Below are 18,784 nucleotides of genomic sequence, written 5' to 3' on the forward strand. Positions count from 1 at the left end.
CATTAGTCGCTTTACTAAAAACCATCTAACCTAGGTGCATATGTAGCCAGCTTAAAGAGAGAAGAGCTGGGAATTCATGCCATTGATACTCGATACCGTAGGCTGCAACTTTAGATAACACATCTTGCATGTTACCTACCTACATCTCACAAAACCATAAATGCAGCCTCACTTGACGGAGTTTTTGCTCCGTTTAATGAATACCGTAATTTTGAATATTGTGTACTAGTTAGTTCTAGAACACTAGAAAGTGAGATTTGAATTAAAAATGGGCTGATGAGTTCATGATATAATCCATATATTCCCCGAGATGTTTGACGCTAGCTGTAGCACACAAGTTGTAAATGGTGAAAATTGTTACCTGGCTACATACATAGTATGTAAGTTACTACTATGTGATAGGTAGTAACATTGAACATTGAACATTGAACATTGAATGTTCAATATTCAAGGTCGACATACATAAAACTATGTAATACCCAAGGTTTAGAGCAACTTGCATGTGATCCATTTTGTGCAAGCCAAGCTCATGAGATCTGCGATAGCGATTTCCAAAAACAATTTGCCGAACAAGACCCTTGCCCCAAGTGTTCAAGTGTTCGTGTTACACAACTCAGCCTCACTTTCCTAGTTTTGTTTCGTTCAGTTATACAAATCAATTGATTCGCACACTTAAATCCTTTCAACCCTTTTAATCCTTCCACCCTCTACCCTTTTCATGCCCTCCTTCGTCAATCATAGACAACTCTGGATCTTTCTCAAACGATCGCCTCTTGCCACTGGCACCTAAGCAATAACTAAGCAATGCGGTCTATTCTACACGCTTCACACTTCTCTATGCTTTCGATAATGCGCACATAATACGAGCTCAATCCTGCCACTTTAGGCAGTGATCGTCGTAGAAAAAGACCGCTTCACACCTTGATACTCATCCAACTGCCTCGAAAGGCTCTAATGATGTCCCAACCTTCTACCTAGACCGATTGGACTTGTAAGTCCGGTCTGATGAATACAGCATCACACGCGTGTTAGTGGTTTACTGTGCCGCTGTGGCGAGTTATAGTATACCCAGACAAGTAAATTTCCTGTGCTACCTACCGTTCCGGTCTTTTAGCCTTCTATCACCTGCGCCAACAGTTTAGAACGGGGCTTATAGAATTGATTACTAGGTAGTATACTGGTAGACATTGAGAGCTAAGGTTAGGATGAAAAGAAGCCATGTGAGCCCTTGTACATCTATTAGCTGGCTTCTCATTTGGCAATCTGCTAACCTAAGGGCTTTCTACATAGTATGGTTGCGGCTCATCTTAGCATCTCCCGGAGCTAACTTGAAAGTGGGAGTTGAACTATGGTCCTTTACATAGTAGGACTTCTCGCTTCAATGTTCCACGTTCACTTGGAAAAGAATATGCGGATACAAGTAACTTTAGCTTCCCCTCTTGCTTTAACGTTGCCAATCTTTAACTCTGAAGCTACTCTTCTTAGGGCCGGCCTCAACTCTGATTGCCTAGGTAGGTGCTCTGAAGGTTAGTTCGTACCGCGGGGACTAGCAAACATTCACGTGGAGGCCAGCCATGATTGGCATGCAAATCGTGGGGGAGGCGTAAGCGAATTGCCCTAAGGTGCGGGCTAAGCACAGCACTTAAACTCCTGACGTGGATCTGACATTTCATGAAGTTTCGTTAGACGGCTGCGGCGTTCCCGTCCGGCCGAGAGTGTCCCGTTTCCGCCAACCGCCACTTTTAATCAGTCCACTTGTCTTAAGAGTTTTAAAGCCAAGCTCTGCTGGCTAAGCTACGTCAAGGTTAGGCCTCGCTCACTTAAACTCACCTCCGGCAGGGCGGGGCTACGTTTTTGCAGGACTGCATTAAGCTGTCTCTGTCGTGGCGACTTGAACATTTTCCGAATAAACATGATCCTTATTAAATTAGGGTGTCGGAATTATATCTATACGTGGACTAATATTGTCATTGATGCGCTGCATAACTATATCAAGGCTAGCAAATGGATTCGAAGAGACGAAATCTTTTTTATACCCACCTTACGTCCCACCCGCTTACACATTTCTAACCTACATAGTTGAAAAGTCTTTGAACTGTCCCATCAAAATTTTCATTTCGGCTACGTCTTGACCTTTATCAACGGGTTAGGCATCAGTTGGTCCGTAGCAAGCTAATGTGTGAGACTGCTTGTATGTCGCTTCAATCAATCTGAAAAGGGTAGGGCCGAAGAAGGAGGCGAGTCTCGAACTGCACGAAGCTTAATAGTCCACCAGGACATGAAGATTCTGCAAATATTATGTAGGTACCTAGCATACGAAACCCGAATATACGAGTGCTCTCGCCACCTGACCCGCTGCTACCACATTGTCGGGTTGGGGAGTTCATTGTTCTCCTCCCCTAAGGCTTGCTAGTTTAGTAGCTGTCTTCTCTCGCGTGTCATGGTCCACCGGTATTTTTCAAAATTCCAATGTCTGGGGGTGTGCCGAACCGGGGCGGGCCTAAGCGAAACACAGAACGTAGTAGGCAGGGTAGGTAGGGGGGCTTAGGTAGGCGAAATTAGGTCTACAGGTCAACTGATGAGAAAAACCTATTGGAACGTGATTGCGGATAAGAGAGAGTCTCGGGACCCGGGTTTCGCGCACCATTCGGGAGGTCGTTCGTTGTCGGTGCGTGGTCATCGAAAGACGGAATAGTGGCATGACTTTCCGGGGGTTGGGGCTCGGAGGTACCCAGGTCAGCTGACCGCAATCGGGTCTGCGGCCCGCCCCAATCATGCCCCCCCTCTCTTTGCGGGATTCGCCGGCTACCTAATAATTTTATTTATCGTGTGTAAAAGTCCCGGGATAAAACGTATGTGAAATGTATCCAAGCCGATCTGCGCCCGACCGTTCCAGACCTCACCCTCAACTATCACGTGTGCTGCTCGCTTGCCCGTCTGTTCATGTGGCCGGGTCCGATCTTGGTCCGTGTATCGGCAGGCACTGCAATGAATTGTGAAGAGAAGAAGAAGCGATAATTCTGTAGAGGATCGATGGGCGTGTGAGTTGACTTGTGACTCTTTGTAGATGTCGTCTTGGCGGAGCTAGGACAATCATCTATGTACCCGCGTAGGCGCTTCGCGATGAAGATGGCGAAGGTTACGCAAACGGCACATACCCACTGAGGAGATGGGAGGATGAAGGTAAATGTAGGTCCCTAGACAGCACATGAGCGATGTATGAATTCACGGCCTGGAGAACTGCAATGTCAAGGTACCGCTGGCTTCTCTCCTGTAAGGGGTGTTATGCCGAGTATTCATGATAGGTATTACCTACCTCAATTCTATACGGCCATACAATACAATGCAAGAGAACGTTGGGAGTCTGCCCCGTAAACCCAAATATCAGATACGCCGAGTCCTACCAACAGTAGATTCTGACGGCGATGTATGGATCTACAGTGAACCTCCACTATCTACACATGCATGGAAGATGCCAGGTACATTGAGAGAACCGATGCTTACCACTGGATCAAGTCGAGCACGGTAAATGACAAAAAAGAGGACTTTGTTCATCATGGGCAATATAGATTTGTGACGTGAGACTGATATTAGTCAAGGCACCATGGCTACCTGGGTGAATATAGGACCTATCATACTGGGACTAGGAGGCATTGGTGTCTATTATGATGGACCCGGACCCAAAGTAAACAGCACAACAGTGAATTCCAGCATGTCGAATTGCTCCCAGTTGCTTATACTTGGGTTGCATCTAGGAGAGAGCCCTGGAGGCAGCTGTTCTACCGGTCCAGGATCTAGTTTTTCATCATCTTTCACCCACTCAAATCTCGTTTGCTCGTCAAATCGTTCATGGTCAATTACGATGTATTCAGACCCCGGGAAACCCGGAAAACTCCACTGCCTATGATATAGTACACACATCCATCCGCCTTGGAATCGGGAGGTCCTAGCCACCGCCTTTTTTAATCCTTCTTCAGCGGGAGAATCCTCTCCTCGATGCCGTTCTTCGTGATGATCAGCATCTGCAGGTGATCACCGACCTCGATATGTCGCTCGACGGCCGAGTCGAAGGCATCCTTGACCAGAATCTCCACCTCGTTCCGCGGCAGGGGCAGGCGCTCCCGCTCCTGCAGCTCGTGGCCGACGCCGCTGCCGGGGATGTACTGGTTCTTGAAGTTGACCTGGTTGTCAAGGAAGGGCATGATGAGACTGCCTGCAGCACCGCCGGCACGGCACTGCTCGCGCTCGTAGCTGCCGACGGGGTCGTAGCTGTAAACAGCGCCGGTGCCGTCTTCGTCGAGGCCGCCGAGGATGGCGTGCACGTAGTAGGGGAAGAAGCGCTTCTGGTAGAGGATGGTGGATAGGCGCTTGGCGCAGGCGTTGACGGACATGGGCTTTCCATGCCGGTAGTGGTACATCTTGCAGACAGCGTCAAGGCGCTCCTTGAGGGCCTCGCCGTCGGCGGCGAAACCGACTACAGATAGTAAAATGTGGGCATCGTCCTGGGATGAGTTGGTGCCGCCAATCTTGAAGACCTTGGGGGAGAGCCGGGAGTTGATGCTGTATCCGGACGTTAGACGGGTGTCACCGGCCATTATGGCGAAGTCGGCACCGGCGATAGCGAGGGTGGAACCACCATTGTCGGTATATCTGTATTCAAAAACATTAGATGGCAAGTTCAAAAATCGGAAGAGAGCTAGTCATGGAGATATAGCTTACGGGTTGAAACGGTGTTCCCGCACACCATCCATTGCACTTTTGGGAACTTCGGCAAATGAGTAGTTGGGCCCATTTAAGACGGGGTTTTGGCTGAACATGGCCATCTTGATCGTAGTTTCGTTATTCGGATGGTGTGTTTTTTCTATATGTGCATCTATCGCAGAGATGATCGAGTCGGGTCGAGATAATTAGACGGTATGAATTAAGGTGACGAAGGACAGCTAGTTAGGCTGAGGTTGGAAGCTTTGACGATATGGAGATTAATGGAGATAACTACTACTAGTAGTAGTTGTGTGGTTTCCATTCACGCGCGTCGAGCTTGCAGCCTTGTTAATTACAGTACGTAGTAGGTACCTACTACCTACTACCTACATATGTAGTACCTACCCACCGGTATTTACAGGGGTAGCTCCTCTAGATGACTAATCTGCCAAGACCTTTAATTTGTTATTCTTACTGGTGGTACAGCTTATTAGACCCCACTTTAACTTTCTAGTTAGGGGGAAGCACTTAGCTGCATCATCGCCAATTTAATTTATGCTTTCCAAGGTTTATTATTTACTTTTACTCTTCAAACTTGGAACCTTCAACCTTCTCTCTCTCTCAATTGTCGACGGCATAAGTCAAAATACTTGACTTTGGCCTGACAATGGCTCGCAACGTTCGCCAGCAGGCGCTTCAGAAGATCGCTGCTCTTTCAGCTACCAGTTCCACGACATCTTTTGACCGGTCTGATCTCGATCGACTATGTAGAGCTACGAATGTTCGAAGTAGGGGGAAAGAAACCGCTAATGGCTTCGTTAGGGGCTTCACTTCTTCCTTAGCTCGTGTTCCCATGGTAAATCACAACTGAAAAAGTCATGTAAGAGATAGTATCATCGAAGTAGCTAATTGGATTTATAAGACCATTCGCGAATATGAAGTCCTCATTGCCCTCTGCAAGGCTGCGCCATTGGTACAAAGCGGACAGAGCGCCCAGAAGCTTGTTAACCAGTTGATACCCTATATTCTCGAAGCTCATGCCCAGACCTTTCTCCCCTCGCCCGCCTTCAATAAGATCGAGCCGTCGCCTGTCGAAGCACTAACCTCCAATGTCACGGCCGCCTTGTTATCGCTAGGGAATAACTACGATGACTTGCATGAGACCGTCTCTGACAACATATGGGCTCTCTTACTTTCCATGCGTACCGAGATAGAAAGCATAATTCCTCCCCAGTCGGACGAGATTGCCCAACCAAATTTGGAGGATGCTATCCGTGTTGCAACCATAGCCATCTCTCTTCTAGGCTTCTTAAATGCTGCTTCGGCTCAAACCAACTTCTGGAGGTCTGGTGGAAGATTAGCTCTCATCCAGAGGATTCGTAACCTGCTCTCTGAGCCCTTCCTAACCACCATAGATGGCGCCTTTTCAACTATCCGAAACGTCCACACGTCAGATCGCAACGCCAAGGACTGGAAGAGATGTCTTCGCCATTATTCTCATCACGGACGACCTCTGGGACATATGTTGCTGCAAAGGAGTTTTATGTGGCTTTTGGCCTCTTCAACATCCCTTCTGATTGCTGACGTGAAGACTTTAAGGACAACTCACATCCTCGATATGCTAATGTCGAAGGAAGGCTTGGCTAAGCTCAAATCTCCTGATAGTCCAGATGCCGACTATCAATCGATTGAATTATATGCGGGAATTGCTCAGGAGGAAATGGATCGCCTTGAAGCCGCTGCTGATTTCATCGAGCTTGGATCGCCCTCTCAGCAGAGGCTGGCCTATGCTGTGAAGGCTGGCGCTATCGTCAGCTTTTTGAACTGTGCAGTACTTAATGAAGATGCGGCGGACCCTGAAATTATCATGGGCTGGCTGCAGGAATGTATGGACAATCCAATACAAATGTCGGATGATACACTGGCGTCAACGGTGTTCCGATCAATGGCCATCCTTTCTAGGATCTCCCCATCCTTTGCTCCAACTGTGATTCGACTGTTGCCTCGATTTATCGTGCAGACCACGCCCTCTAGCAGTATCGTTGCGACTGCATCCAAATGTTTAGCATTTGCTTTGCATATGCTTTCACAGGATGCGGTCATCACTACGCTTTACACGTTGGGAAATGTGCTCAGTCCGGATGCTGACCAGAATGTCCCGAATGGGATCGCTAGCGAGTTGGGAGCCGAGAGTGGTGGACTGTCTGATGTTTATCAAGGAAGACAATCTAACGGCAGTGATATTTCGCTACAGATCCAAGGGGAAGAGGACACCACGGTAGTGTATGCGAATATAGTCCAAGCAATTTGTAGTATTGCAGATACTTGCAATGACGATAAAATTACGGCGCTTGCGCAGGCGATGCTGCTCCAAAAATTGACCAAGGTCAATCAGGCAGTGGATTGCCATATCATTACTGGGGCAAGCGTACTGTCTCTGAATGGGGGTCAGCTAGAATTTAGGTCACTTCTGAGACTGTACTCGAGGCTCAGTCATAACGCGTCTGTCGACGACAACACCATGATTCTCGATGCCGTAAGACTTACCCCTGAAATCATCACGAATTAGCATATCTAACAACCATTATAGGTTCGCAAGGCTCGAAATCACATATCGGCAAACTTGAATCGCGATTCTCCACTGTTTGATATATACTGGGAGCACATGTTAGAAGAACTGGTTTCCAAGGGAGATGTTCATCAGTCTCAGCACATGAAAGAGTCCGATGTTGAATTTGCAGCCCGCGAGATCGCCCAGCTGCTTCAACCCCTTTCGATCCTGATGTCGGCACATGAATTTGCGGCCGAAATTCCCGGCCAAGGCCAAGAAGACGACAAGCACTCTCTCATTCGAGACGGTTGGTTCAATATTGTCGTACACGGATTTACTCCCCTAACTGAGAGGGGTCAGAAGTACATCAATGAGCTGCGCATCATGGCTATACATTCGCCGCCACTTGTAGCTGAACAGCGAGGGGAACAGATCGAGAGTGATATTGAGCTTAACACGGTTCTTCGCAGAGCTAACACGTCAGAGCGGGAATCGAAGCAGAAGAGGCAGCTTACGGAACTCGTTCCCTCAAAGGCAGCTGAAATCAGGGCACTGAGCTACAGAAAAGTTATATTCTTGCAAGCCGCCTACTTGGTTGAAAGTTTGCGAGCCGATTCTGGCGATTGTACCAAGACTCTATCGTACTACCTGGAGCCTAGTATGCGTAGTGCGGACGTACGAGGCGTTATGGAGGGCACAACAGCGGTTGTAATGGAGAAGTATTTATCCAAGACTCTCGAAGCGAAGTTGCCAACTTTCTCTGCCCACTACGCGGCTTCACAGCTTGCAGCAATCTTTTGCGGATGTTGCCATCGTATTCAACGTGTTCAGCAGGCTGCAATTTTCTGCGCCGACAAGTTCGTGCGGGAAATTCCGTCTTCTCTTTGCCAGAAATCGTCCTTGTTTGCCCTCCTCGAGCTGTTGTCTCTTATGTGGACAAGTTGTTTCGAGGCTGAAACGGACATGTATGATCCACGATCCGAGTTCACCTCCACATTGGGACAGGTCACAGTCCAGCTTTCAGATGACTACTCCTTCAGAAAGACGACGCTGAATAACTTATATACGAAGGCCAAGACATGGGTCTCCTTAGCAATCAATTTAGCACCTTCGGATGTTAAGGGGTTGCTCCAGACATACTTGTCTGAATTTGACGACGAAGGAGCCTATGGATACATGTCACTCGGTCGGTCATTTGCCGTAGAAATGGGGTCGTCAATACCAGCCACGGACCAGAGATTAACCTCTCTAGATACTCTTGGTGGAACTGCCATCAATACAGCATCCCACTTCATTGCCCAATACACCACACGTCAAGAGTATAGGTACGGTGAAGCCTTACCTACCCATGGCAAAGATCTAATCAACTTAATGCCAATTATGCGACGCGACTCATTTATCAAATCCGCGCCCACCGACCGCGCCGACGCTGTCACGGCTCTAGCTCATGTGGAATCTCGCGTTAGCAGCAGGAGGGTCACCCCTCTCAACGATGTGAGAGATATACTTAGACGGGCTGCCGCTCTCTTGTGTCGCAGTGGAAGAGACGAGAGTGCCATCACGCATTATCTCGTCAGCATCCCCTTCAAGATGTTCACTAAGGAGTCTATCAATTTTGGTGTGTCTCTTTGGCTGGGTGTCATGAATGAGAATCCCAGGATGGAGTCTCGAATACTTGCCGAAATTGCCCAACAATGGGAAGTTATAATCCATAGAAAACTTGGATTATTCAATCCTGCCTTGATGTAAGACAGACAGACCTAAGATGATATACACATGTGCTAATATTTGCTAGGCACCCTGATCCCTTCTTCCTCAAGGAGGAGTTCGCCCCCAGTGATAATGAGGGTCTCATAAAACGTCGACAGCAGGTCCACAACCTGCTAGCACCACATACTCGCTTGTTAGGCTTTTTCAACAGCCACTTTAATGCAACTCGACTGGGGAGCCCAGATACTCACAGGATCTTCCTCCGTATGCTTGATATGACGCTCGATGCTCTGAAGAACTCAATTTCTCATCCTATGGCTCGAGAACTTCGCCTCAGGATCATTCTGTTCAGCCTGAGAGTACTGAGGGTGAGCACCGCGGTCCGTACAATGACTCAATGGCGCCTCAAGGACAAGATACTGTCCGCAGGGCTGAGTTGGTTCAAGTTTACACCAAAATGGTCTTTTGGCAGCAACCAGCTCCAGTTAAAGACCGAAGTTCGACTGATCTCGGATGTCATGACCGCTTTGAAGGCAGTCTCCAATGTTGGCGCTAATGCTGTTGGAAATTTCAAGGTTTTGGCACAGAAAGAGTCGTTGCTTCAAATTTTGCTTGAGAGTGAACAGGCTAGGTTGAACGTCTGGGTTCATCCCCTGAATGAAGGTCTTTATCACCGACCCCATATCTTGACGAATCATGGCAGAACAACGCTTGAGGTGAGTTTGAACCCATGAGTAAACAAGGCATCACACACTAATTTTACAGTCTACTCTCAAACCACTCGTTCGAGTGGCCTGGACGGAGGATCCATCTCTAGCAATTGAACTTGTTAGCAGATTCTCTATCCCGGCTGTTCATAACGAAGTGCGCTGGCTCCTTCTGAATTTCCCAGATAAGGCTATCTCTGACCCTGAAGCCCTCCCGATCTTATTGGGAGGTGAACTGCCGCCTGACGTTGGATTCCAGCTCAAGGTAACGTTTTCTTCCCTTCATCTATCGGACTGGCTGCTAATTATCCTAGTACCTACTGTTCTGGGCTCCCGTGAATCCCATCACTGCTGTCACATATTTCTTGCCCGCATATCGCAATCATCCTTTCCTGATTCAGTATGCCATGCGAGCCTTGGAATTTCACCCAGTAGACGTGACTTTCTTCTACGTTCCGCAGATCGTGCAGGGTCTTCGATTTGATGCTCTGGGATACGTGGAGCGTTATATCATTGAAACTGCGCAATTCTCTCAACTATTTGCTCACCAAATCATCTGGAACATCAAAGCAAATGCCTACAAGGATGACGATGCCACGATTGTAAGTTCTACTCCTTTGAAACTTGGTGGCCTTGCATTAACAACTTATTAGCCTGACGCCATTAAACCTGCTCTTGACAAGGTGATGGAAAAGATGATCAACAGTTTCTCTCCCGAGGACAAGAACTTCTATGAAAGAGAGTTTGCATTCTTTGACGAAGTTACTAGTATATCTGGCAAGCTCAAGCCGCTCATTAAGAAGGACAAGCCAGAGAAGAAGCAAAAGATTGAGGAAGAGCTTCGAAAGATTAAAGTTGATGTGGGTGTCTATCTACCCAGTAATCCTGATGGCGTCGTTATTGGCATCGATCGCAAATCCGGCAAGCCACTCCAATCTCACGCCAAGGCACCGTACATGGCTACGTTCCGAATTCAGAAATCGAAAGCCGGCATCGAGGAAACCGAAGACGTAGCACAAGAAGTAACTAAGACGGGCCAACCACCGGCCGAAACCACGATCGAGGTCTGGCAGAGCGCTATCTTCAAGGTTGGTGATGACTGCCGGCAAGATGTGTTGGCTTTACAGATGATTGCTGCATTCCGCGGTATCTTCCACAGCGTTGGGCTTGACGTCTTCGTGTTTCCGTACCGTGTGACGGCTACTGCTCCCGGCTGTGGTGTTATCGACGTACTGCCTAACTCCATCTCTCGAGATATGCTTGGTCGTGAGGCAGTGAACGGACTGTACGACTATTTTGTTAGCAAGTATGGCAACGAGGACTCGCTACGCTTCCAACAGGCGCGCAATAACTTTGTGAAGAGCATGGCTGCTTATAGTATAATCTCCTTCCTGCTGCAGTTCAAGGATCGTCACAACGGCAATATCATGATCGATGATGCTGGCCACATCCTGCACATCGATTTCGGTTTCTGCTTCGACATTGCGCCTGGTGGCATGAAGTTCGAGCGTGCACCTTTCAAGCTCACGGGCGAGATGTTAGCAGTGATGGGCGGCAGCACCGAGCACCAGTCCTTCCAGTGGTTTGAGGAATTGTGTATCAAGGCATTCCTGGCGTGTCGACCGCACGCAGAGAAGCTGAGCCAAATCGTCCTGCTCATGATGGAGAGCGGGCTGCCTTGCTTCAAGCCCGAGAGTGTTCGCTTTTTTAAGGAACGGTTTGTGTTGGAGCGGAACGAGCGCGAAGCTGCTGATTTCGTGAGGGACCTAGTCAAGAAGAGTGCAGGCAGTTACAGCACTATGGTTTACGATGAATTCCAGTTCCTTACGAACGGAATTCCTTACGGTCGTTAGAAGCACCACGGTTCCGTTCGGGCCAAAAGGTAATATGGCATTCCGAAGTTTTAAGCGTTTATGCACCTATCTAGATATCTAGAGTTTTTTTTAAGGGGGATAGTAGAAGATGTTGCGAGGAAAGATTGATTGACATTCCCATTCTCAGTAAATAGCAAGCAAGTTTGTCTTTCAGCTTTGGCGGCTTATATAGAGCAGTTGAGTTGATGATTATTTAATTCATACACATATACCTACCCCTAGAAGTGAATGATACCGGAATCACTTCTAGGTACTTCTAGCATTTGGCAATGCGTGCACTTAATCTAGGTATGTGCCTAACTAGGAAGGTATTCCGAGCAGGTACTATACTCAGGGCTATTAAGCGATCACAACAAATCGCCACGCCCGCCCGTATTGCTTCTTATCCAGCGCTCGTGTTGAAAGAACCACATGACTGATGGAAGTATTTTTTCGAAGCCCTTTGCATAATCTTTCGTATGCGGGCTATACTAAAAAGAAAAAAGAAGTATTCCTGATTTGGTAGATAGAAGAACTACGCTATTTAGACTAGGTAGATAGCAGCTGAAGCCTTAAGGTAGGTAGGTAGTAAATCTAGACTGGGTTGATAAATGGCAGCTAAATAAGCGCCTGCATTTGGCTAGGACTAGGACGACCTAGAACCGCCGCTGAATTGATTAGGCTCACGATAAAAAATTAGAGAAGAAGACTAGATCTCCGGGAGGTTGTATCACAGGTAAAAGAGAGTGGCATTGGAGCTACGGCTAAGCTTCTTTGACGTTGCAGAAGGTACTATGTCGGTGCATAGGTGGTAGTAGGCAGTAGATTATGTAGGAACCGACGCCTAAAATGGGTTGATTGAATTAGGTGGCTAGACTTTGGTGGGAAATCTTTCACCATGGTTGTAGTGTCCGATCGAATTTTTGTTCCTTTTTTTCTTTTTTCTTTTACGTTCCTAATAGATTAAGAGATTGTGTTGATTTGATGATGTCGTAGTAACTAAAGATAAAGCCACAACACATGCATGCATGCATCACTTTTCAATGTGCCAAAATCCATATCAGGCATATAACCTACATAACCTACCTATGTAAGTAACTGAGGTAGAAAATCGTTGCCGTGACTGGCAGGAGCACAAGAAGCCGAGTCGGGAAGAAAGAGGATCGGTGCGTGTACTTCGGTCAGTTTTCGCGAAGGATGTGACAGAAGCAGACGAGGAGAGTGACGAATGGGCTACGTCAGTGTTCCCTTTTTCAGCATTCAAGTGTTATGTAATTCGGACTGTTCGGGATGACTGGCTTTGACTGGCTATGACTGGCTTTAAGATTTACATGTTTGGTTTCCCCAAGTAAACCAGATAAGGGGAGGGGGGGTGCGGTGCGGTGGGCACCATTTAACATTTTCGACATTCTTCCCGACTGGTGGAGAGAGAGAGAGAGAGAAAAGAAAAAAAAAGATGGAGGAAGAAAAGTGTGGAAGAGGAACGGCTGGGGATTGGCTGAGGTTTTTTTTGTGGCAGGAAAAGATTAGAAACAACATGCAAAGTTGGGGGTATCAGGATTACGTAGAGCGGGCCGTAAAGCCCCCCTTTTTCACAAGCTAGAATACATAAGGTACTAGATAATGTACATGTACAAGTAGTTAGTTACAGATACCTTTTTTGATTGCAGATGGCGGGTACATGCCTTGTTAAGCATTAGCATGTACTATGTAGCATGGCGACTACCTAGGGTATCTAGTATCTACCACCATCTTTAGTTCTACATGCATGCGATACGAACCATGATGTTTTAAAACGGGAATTATGTACATATTATGCAGTAGTTGCTAGGTATTATGTACAAGGTTAACTGGCAAAATATTCGGACAAGCAAGAATTCGAAACTCTTTTCACCACAATTGTTGCACTGACTGTGCTATTTTTAAAGCTGTGGGAACACATCCCGTGATAATTTAAATATGGAGAATAAATGGTGATTCTTCGTTTTCATTGAGCTTCAATAGCATATGTTTGCAGCTCAGCAGCTGTAGTGGAAAATTAATGTTGTACAACTGCAAAAGATAGAGACCGCCCTGGAGAGAGAAAGAAGATTATTAGAGCACTCTGTGAGAGTCTGAGGTGATCCCCGTTTTCTTAAGCCAAAATAACCTAAGAAGCATTAATCTAGTTAACGGTTCTAACCCAATTTTCAGCCCTGGACCACTCCCGACTCCCCAGAACACCTTTTCCTTGGCTACTGGCATTGTATCTGGGTACATAATATTAAGCATGGTACTAAGTGCAAGGGTTGTCCCAGAGACATTGAATTGCACAATCTGTTATTTAAAACTGTCAATGTTAGTGCCCAGGTACATGTGCGACTGTACACGGTACTTGTAGTCTTGTACATTGGATGGATGCAGTCACATTGCACTGATTGCAGTGACTTCAATGTTCCAGTCTCTCTCCTTCAATGTTGGAACACCCCAAATAGTTACCTTAACACCTACCCTATCGTATCTACAATCCTATCCGTTAATCTCACCTAATCTTGACATTACATTTACACCACAACTACCAGACTTTACCTACCTACACTACTCATTCGTTATTCCTAAACTCAACCGCTTCTGTTATTATTGTTTCTTACTTTCTCCTTCTCTTCTGTCGCTACAATTTATAAATCTAACAATACTGCACCGTACCGTATCGCACCGTGCCTTTACCCCCTTTAACCTAATAATAACATCTGCATCTTGGAAATTCTTTATTAAGAACCCAAGAAACGCGTAATCGAAACACAAAACCGTCATCACGCCACACCATCTCGTATTATTAGCTTCACAGCCTTTGCAAACCTTCGTCATCAGCGAGCTGACCCATATCAATCGAAGAAATGCTGCGATATTAACCTCCAGCCTGTACTAAACTGCATACCATCGCACCAATTGCGCATTTCGTCCCATCCTATCTGTAACGCAAATTCGAAGCTACCTCAGCTCTGTCGCTATGGGAAAGAAGTGTAAGCATATTACCTAACTCGTCAAAAACAGCTGCCTTGCGACCCTTGCTGACGATTTGACTCACTTTGAAATAGGGCGATGGGGTGTTATACTAGATGCCGGTTCTTCTGGCACTCGTCTACACATTTACCGATGGTTAGATCCCGCAAAAGCAGCCAAGGATGCATCCTATGAAGAATTACACAGTCTGCCAAATATTGTTACCAAAGACAAATGGACCAAAAAGATTAGACCTGGAATTTCTACCTTTGGCGATCATCCGGAAGACGTCGGACCTGATCATTTGCAAGAACTAGTTGAGCGAGCACTTGATGTCATTCCCGAAGACAAGCATGCAGACACACCGATATATCTGATGGCTACTGCTGGTATGCGACTGCTACCTCCCACTCAGCAACGAGCTGTTGTAACGGAGACCTGCTCCTACTTCCGAGCAAACACCCGATTCTCTCTTCCCGATTGCGATAAGCATATTCAAGTCATACCGGGCGAGACGGAAGGTTTGTATGGGTGGATCGCGGCCAACTATCTTCTTGGAGGTTTTGATAATCCAGAAGGCCATGCCCATGGTAAGAATCACCATACCTATGGCTTTCTTGACATGGGTGGCGCGTCAGCACAGATCGCCTTTGCGCCGAATGCTACCGTAGCCGAGGAGCACGGAAACGATCTCAAGTTGCTTCGATTGCGAAGTCTAAATGGCGCCCCCAAAGAGTACAAGGTCTTCACATCTACATGGCTTGGATTTGGGGTGAATCAAGCTCGCGAACGCTATGTTAAGACGTTATTGGACGAGTTCTTGATCGATGGAGAGCATGAGGTGCCAGATCCATGTCTACCTAGGGGGTTGCGGACAAACGAAAAGGGTGACTATGTCTCGGGAAGTTCAAAAGAGTTGTCCTTAGTCGGCACGGGTGAGTTCGACGAATGCCTACGAAGAACGAAACCGTTGCTTGGGAAGGATATTCCGTGTGATGACAAGCCCTGTCTATTCAATGGCCAGCACGTCCCCCCTATCGATTTTGACATAAATCACTTTGTTGGAGTTTCGGAGTATTGGCATACCACACATGGTGTGTTTGCGAATAAAGAAGACGACACGGCCTATGATTTCAACACGTACCAGAAGAAGGTTGTGGAGTTTTGCAGTCAACACTGGGAAGAAATAGATTCAAAGGTTCAGTCGCGAAAGAAAGATCATGGGAAGGAAGCCCAGGAAGCCTGCTTCAAAGCAAGCTGGCTGATCAGCGTGCTACATGAAGGAATAGGCATACCGAGATATGGCATAGATCATGCCCCGACGCCAGGAATCAACGTGACAAAGGAAGTCGGGGAAGCTGCTAAGGAGAAGGGATTTTTGAACCCCTTCCAAGCTGCTGATGAGATTGACAACATCGAAATCAGCTGGACCCTTGGAAAGATGGTGCTCTATGCTGCCGGCCAAATCCCCCCTAAGGATAATTATCTCCTTCCTGTCGGGTTCGGCAGTAATGTAAAAGGTATCCCTCCGGATTTCCAGCACGCTGGTTCCAGCTTTAATACAACTTCGGCAATCGACGACGACGACGATTGGAGCGATACCGCCGAAGATCTGATAGATCATGCAAAGTCGAAGTCTACTTCAGGATTCTTTTTCTTTGTGATAATCTTGCTATTCATTGCCTTTTTACTTCGAAAAAGAGATCGACGGATGCGACTTTATGGCAAAGTCAATAAGGTATTACGCCGCCGACGTCGGCCGGGCAGTCCCCGAAAAGGGGGTCTCGGTCTTTCGGTCATCACAAATAAGCTATTCGGTCGCGGCTTCTATAACTACGAAAGAGTACTAGAAGAGGGTGATGCCGACCAGTTCGAATTGGGCGAAGCGTCATCAGACGAGGGGGACACTTCTGATAGCAGCAACGGACGAGCTAGAGCTGGTCGATCGTCAGGTCTCGCTACACCAAAACTAAACGTGGAAGACTTTGACGACCTGAAGAAGAACCCTCATCCGGGAAGTGCCCTTGACCGGAGCGGACTGGTCGTCCGAACGGAAAGTCGCGAGAGACTCTTCCCGCAGATGCTCACTGCTGGCCGGAGAAGTCGAGCGGGTAGCCCCACAAGACTCAAGAGCCCATTGATAGGTTCCATGTCGGAGCATTAGTACAAAGTTTTTCACGGATTGTATGTATTCTATTCTTGATACCAACTGACACAATCATTCTTGCATTGTTCGGGCGGCACATTCTACATATCTACCTACCTACCCACCTTGGTAGGGATGGATATAAATTCGGAGTTACCAGGGACACCCCATTAAGGCTCATAGGGAAAGGAGTTTCAGGCAATGACTGAGCAAAGGACATGGCAAAGGAGTGTGGGATGAATTCTTCGTTATTAATGTGTTCTTCTAAAAAGGGGAACACTTTTTTCAAAACTTTTTGAGGAGTTGGTGAAGAGGAGGAGGAAGAAGAAGAAGCACTCTGGATTCCCCAAAAAGACGTTGGCAACACAACAACGCTTCTTTCTTCTTCTTTTATTATTATTTTTTTGAGTTGATGTTGCCGTGGATTACGAGATTAGGGATGTTACGACTCGAACGCTAGCTTATGTAGCTATACGTGGTCTAAATATATGAATATTATATTTATTAAAAGTTTGAAATGATAATTCACATGGCTGTTCTGTGTGTGTGTGTGTGTGTAGGTGTCTAGAGCTGTGGAAGTTTGTATGAGAATGCGTATTACCCAGATGCTAATAGGTATGTACAGTATCATGCCATGTATGTTCAATCGTCCTCCATATACACCCAACCGTGCCTAGTAGTGTTTTGTTTTTGTTTTGGGGGTTTTTTTTCTTCAAGGGGAGGAAGGGGGAGAATGGGGGGGGGGCAGACGCCAGATTTCGGTTCGTGTGTTGATTCCCCTTCCTTTTCACATCTGCGGGTCTCATCGAGGTTGTTGATCATCTGCTCATCCGATCATCGTATCACTCCCCCTTTTCCCCTTTTTCCCCTTTCCCCCCCTTTTTTTTCCTATTCCCATCGAGAGAATATTTCCTCCATTCCTTCTCCCAATCAGCATATCGCCCGCCAACCCCCTACAAGTTTTCCAGGGTAGGTATGTAAGGCGAAAAAAAAAACCCCCCCAAAAAAAAGATATCCTACTCTCCTTCCTCATCATGTCGCGTTAACCCCTCCTTTCCTCCCCTTAGATAATTATTTTAATCCTGGCCCCGCTCCAAAAAGGTAGGATCGTTCCGGACCTTGTTCTCGAACTTGCGCCACCAGTCCTGGAAGGCCCTGAGGGGCACGACCTCGACGCCCTCGGCGCCGACCTTCCCGCTGAAGCCGGCGAGGAAGTTGAAGGCGTTCTGGATTATGCGCTGCGCCAGCACCTGCGTCGACATCGCCTGTGTCTGTGTCTGTGTCTGGTTCATCGGCACGAGACTCGTGCTTGTGTTGTTGTTGGTGGTGGGAGCTGGGTCCGGATGGTGTTGCTGCTGCTGGTGCTGCATCATCCGCTCGGCGACGGACGCGCCGTCCTCGACGCTGACGCCTATCACGACGCCGCCCTCGGCGCCGGCGGACGAGAGCCTGAACACGGCGCTCTCCTTCCCCGGCCCGATGCCCCCGAGGAACTGGAACTCGGCCCCCGCCGCGGCGTTCGGGGCGAGGTAGATCGCGGCTGCGGCGCCCGGGGGCAGGGCGACGTCCGGGAGGAGGAAGACGGTCAGGTGGGCGAAGGGCTTGGAGGGGGGGATGGCGTAGAGGAAGGAGGTGGGGGTTGGTTGGGAGGAGGGTGAGGTGATGAGGGGTTGGCCGGCGGGGACGAGGCCGAAGAGGGGTTGGGGGGAGGGTTGTGGTGGTGGTGGTTGTTGTTGTTGTTGTTGCTCCATTCGGAGGTAGGTAAGGTAACGTTATGCAAGGTAGGTTAGGTGGTTCGCTGTGTAGACGGAAGGGAGGAAGGAGGGTGAGATGGGCAAGGCAATAATAAGCAGGCAGGCAGGCAGGTAAACTAGGATAAGCTAATGCGAAAGCTAAAGCTACCCTGGAAGGGGTTTGCTACCTTTTTATTTTATTTTTAGGTACAATACCCAATGTTGCAGCTGCTAGTTATTTCCTAGTTATTTTTGGTGTGTATTTTCAGTGTTTCTTTTTCTTTTTTTTTTCTGAGAATTTAGGGGCGAGTAAGTATGTAGGAGTGAAGAAAAATGAGGATCAATGCAATGGAAGCTTCGATAGCTAGCTATGGGAGCCTATCAGATTCGACGTCATTCGT

General features: G+C 47.5%; 4 protein-coding genes across 4 annotated transcripts; 2 read left to right on the forward strand and 2 right to left on the reverse strand.

The window, feature by feature from the left end:
* Positions 1-3,460: 3,460 nt before the first annotated feature.
* On the reverse strand, positions 3,461-5,040 carry GGS25DRAFT_471419 (N-terminal nucleophile aminohydrolase). Its single transcript, XM_049259348.1, has 2 exons — positions 4,720-5,040; positions 3,461-4,650 (listed from the first exon to the last, which is right to left on the reverse strand). Exons 1-2 carry the CDS (start codon positions 4,821-4,823, stop codon positions 3,963-3,965), a joined length of 792 nt encoding a protein of 263 aa, XP_049121712.1. The 5' UTR covers positions 4,824-5,040; the 3' UTR covers positions 3,461-3,962.
* Positions 5,041-5,224: 184 nt separating this feature from the next.
* Positions 5,225-11,782, forward strand: GGS25DRAFT_471420 (uncharacterized protein). The gene is made up of 7 exons (XM_049259349.1): positions 5,225-5,557; positions 5,624-7,237; positions 7,292-8,997; positions 9,048-9,678; positions 9,728-9,934; positions 9,984-10,271; positions 10,323-11,782. The coding sequence occupies exons 1-7, from the start codon at positions 5,369-5,371 to the stop codon at positions 11,520-11,522; spliced, it is 5,835 nt and encodes a 1,944-aa protein (XP_049121713.1). The 5' UTR covers positions 5,225-5,368; the 3' UTR covers positions 11,523-11,782.
* Positions 11,783-13,929: 2,147 nt separating this feature from the next.
* On the forward strand, positions 13,930-17,168 carry GGS25DRAFT_471424 (nucleoside phosphatase family-domain-containing protein). The gene is made up of 2 exons (XM_049259350.1): positions 13,930-14,524; positions 14,600-17,168. The coding sequence occupies exons 1-2, from the start codon at positions 14,512-14,514 to the stop codon at positions 16,666-16,668; spliced, it is 2,082 nt and encodes a 693-aa protein (XP_049121714.1). The 5' UTR covers positions 13,930-14,511; the 3' UTR covers positions 16,669-17,168.
* A 12-nt stretch (positions 17,169-17,180) lies between these two features.
* Positions 17,181-18,775, reverse strand: GGS25DRAFT_471426 (uncharacterized protein). The gene has a single exon (XM_049259351.1). The coding sequence runs from the start codon at positions 18,399-18,401 to the stop codon at positions 17,727-17,729; it is 675 nt and encodes a 224-aa protein (XP_049121715.1). The 5' UTR covers positions 18,402-18,775; the 3' UTR covers positions 17,181-17,726.
* Positions 18,776-18,784: the final 9 nt, after the last annotated feature.

The sequence above is a fragment of the Hypoxylon fragiforme genome (assembly GCF_022984875.1).
Source record: "Hypoxylon fragiforme strain CBS 206.31 chromosome Unknown GGS25scaffold_1, whole genome shotgun sequence".
In the NCBI taxonomy this organism is placed as follows: Eukaryota; Fungi; Ascomycota; class Sordariomycetes; order Xylariales; family Hypoxylaceae; genus Hypoxylon; species Hypoxylon fragiforme.